The sequence below is a fragment of the Ctenocephalides felis genome, unplaced genomic scaffold (genome assembly GCF_003426905.1).
Source record: "Ctenocephalides felis isolate EL2017-DRISC unplaced genomic scaffold, ASM342690v1 CF-g0.4_SCAFFOLD_01604, whole genome shotgun sequence".
NCBI lineage: Eukaryota > Metazoa > Arthropoda > Insecta > Siphonaptera > Pulicidae > Ctenocephalides > Ctenocephalides felis.
In genome coordinates, this window is record NW_020537758.1 from 43,031,187 (window position 1) to 43,034,089 (window position 2,903).

General features: G+C 32.7%; 1 protein-coding gene across 1 annotated transcript; it reads left to right on the plus strand.

The window, feature by feature from the left end:
- Nucleotides 1–730: 730 nt before the first annotated feature.
- Nucleotides 731–2,467, plus strand: LOC113373805 (carboxypeptidase B-like). Its single transcript, XM_026614080.1, has 6 exons — nt 731–801; nt 966–1,178; nt 1,291–1,378; nt 1,446–1,757; nt 1,832–2,175; nt 2,254–2,467. The coding sequence occupies exons 1-6, from the start codon at nt 731–733 to the stop codon at nt 2,465–2,467; spliced, it is 1,242 nt and encodes a 413-aa protein (XP_026469865.1).
- The last annotated feature ends 436 nt before the right edge of the window (nt 2,468–2,903 follow it).

Consider the following 2,903-nt stretch of genomic DNA (forward strand, 5'->3'; position numbering starts at 1 on the left):
GGATAAATAAATTAATCCGTACAGAGGCGCCAGCATAAGTTAAGAGAACAAGAAAATCTATTATAATATTTCTTAGTAGGATTATTTTGATGATGAACCATCTTTCAAATATAATGTGAAAATTAAGAAAATAGGGTGATAGATTAATCATGTGCCCGATAGTCATTTCCAAATCTTTTTTTTTATTTATCGGACTTCTAAAAATGAATCTAAAAATTATTCCAGGTTGTGCCTTTCATTTCATAAGTTCAGGTAACATGTAAATCTTATAGGTAATTAAGAAGATATTTTATTAATTTGAAATTTTGTTTATTTTTAGGTACAAATTCCAAGGATTGTCGGTATTTTTTGTATATTTTTTCCATTATTTGTTATTGTTATTTGTTACTTCATCATAACAATATCACATACCAATATTTTCATTTGTAGTTTTATTCACTTGCTCATATCAAAGTCTTATCGGACTCTTGATAAAACTTCATGAAATCTTCTTTAACACAAATATTAAAGCATATTTACAATTTGATCTTATATAACCGATGATATTTACAATCCGATCGTCAGATTAAATCACTAATCATCTGTTATCTACATAACGAATATAATTGCTGTAAATTCCCAATATCAAAATTGATATACATTAAGATTAACATCAGCAAATATTATATATAAATGTGTTTAATATAAAATGTGATATTGGATGTACTAGTTGCTATTTAAAAATTCAACAATGTATAAACAACTAGGTTTAGTTTTGATTTTTTCTGTGATATACACCAGTGCTGTTGCACCAAAACTTAAGTAAGTTAAAATGTATCAAAATCTTACGTGCATTTAATAATTTTCAAAAAGTGCAATTCAAATCTTAGTTAAATTTTATAAATCGATTCTAGTTTTGAACTTATCAAGATCTTTATGAAAATACATAAATTTTCTCTTCTAACATAAATAAATTTTATTATCAGTGCTAAGGTGTATGAACTGAATATACAGAATGATCAACAAGCCCAAATAGTTCTATCATTTGAAGGAAAACATGGTTTTGATATTTGGGAATTCTCTAAAATCTCAGGCCAAAAAACTCGTGTTATGGTTTACAATGAAAAATGTGATTTGTTCGAAGAATCTTTACGAGCTGTCTCTTTGGATTACGAAATAACCATAAACGATGTGGCGAAGTAAGTACTTCTTTAGGCAGATAATTCAGGAAAATAAGAATTAAATTTTAAATAATGTGTTTGTTTGTAATGTTTGTATCCAACAAGTATATAAAAATAATTACTATTATAGAACACTCGATGAAGAAGTTTCAAGAAATTTGGAGCTTTCAAGAGCAGAAAAAGGAATAACATTTACAGCTTACCATCGTTATGGCGAGGTAAGTGTTCCTTCAAACATATTGTTTGCAAAATATTGATTAATTCTATTTCTCATTCCTGTTTCAGATGATCGAGTATATGAGAAATTTGACTAAAACATATCCCACTTTAGCAAAAATCGAAAATGTCGGACTCAGCTATGAGAACCGCACAATGTACGCCTTAAGAATAAGTAATAGTACATCTAATAAAACCAAGCCTCAAATATTTATTGATGGAGGCATCCATGCCAGGGAATGGATTGCTCCTGCAGTCGCTCTTTATATAATGAACCAGCTTCTAGAGCACCAGGACCAAAATAGAAAATTAATAGAAGTAGCCGACTGGTTGATTTTGCCTGTAGTTAATCCTGATGGGTACGAATACACGCACACCACGGTAAGTTGGGTAATGAAGAATATTAATCATTCCCAAATGAGAAAATAATAATTTATATTGTTTTGCAATTTTAGAATCGTCTTTGGCGTAAAACAAGAAGCATTTTAAAAAATACAACATGCATTGGGGTAGATGGCAATAGGAACTACGGTCACCATTGGGGAGGACCAGGTTCGAGCAATGACCCATGTTCTGATGTCTACAGTGGTGTGAAAGCATTTACCGAACCAGAGGTCCGTGTAGTACGAGATCTCTTGCTTAAAGAAAACAGCACAAAAATATATTTGACTTTACATAGTTATGGAAATTTGTTCCTGTACCCATGGGGCTATACCACAGACCTCCCAAAGGATTGGGAACGTTTGCACAAACTGGGAACGCAAGCAGCTTTGAAAATCAAAGCGGTTAATGGAACTATGTAAGAGTCAATTATTATCTCCAAACCTCCTCCTAAATAATTTGTTTCCAATTTTCTGAGTTTTCATTATATTTCTAGATATACTACTGGCAGTTCTGCATTAGCACTTGGAATGGCAGCAGGCAGCAGCAGAGACTTTGCCAGAGGAGCAGCAAATATCTCCACGCCTTATACAGTAGAATTACCTGCAGGCGGTCAATCAGGCTTTGAACTACCACCTAGCAAAATCTTGTCTGCATCTCAAGACATATTCGCAGGCATAAGATATTTAGCAGAAAATATTAATTCTTAAATTATAAAAGATAAAATATTTACCTAAAATCCGTAAATAATCTGTGTTGATGGCGGGTGGAGTATCAGATTTATCACCCACCAGCCGCCATTGTTTCAAGTTCTTGAAATACCTAATAAGTGAAATATATTTTATGGTTGAATTTAGTTTTATTTAAAATGTGTACAATATTCTGATGCCAAGTTGCGTTTCTGCGCATCGCTTATAAATTATATGCTGTGAGTTTACATCGAGAAAATTTTCGAAGTAAAACTTCTCTAGGTAGTCGCGCCTAAGGTGTAAATCCGAACAAATGCAACGGAAGTCCGTTACGCCCAAGGTATTCGTCATTCACTGTCGATGAGATCTTTTTCGTACGGGTCAATTGTGATTAGTCGTCGTGTATGTGAATAGAGATCTGCCCTTATATGCGTACCGGCATCAACGTTGTATGCAT

Bases quoted from the DNA above. Each gene is read 5' to 3' on its own strand.
- LOC113373805 (XM_026614080.1), top strand. From the start codon at position 731: ATGTATAAACAACTAGGTTTAGTTTTGATTTTTTCTGTGATATACACC. The intron at 802-965 runs GTAAGTTAAAAT...TTTTATTATCAG, and splicing joins GCTGTTGCACCAAAACTTAA to TGCTAAGGTGTATGAACTGA. The intron at 1,758-1,831 runs GTAAGTTGGGTA...TTGCAATTTTAG, and splicing joins ACGAATACACGCACACCACG to AATCGTCTTTGGCGTAAAAC.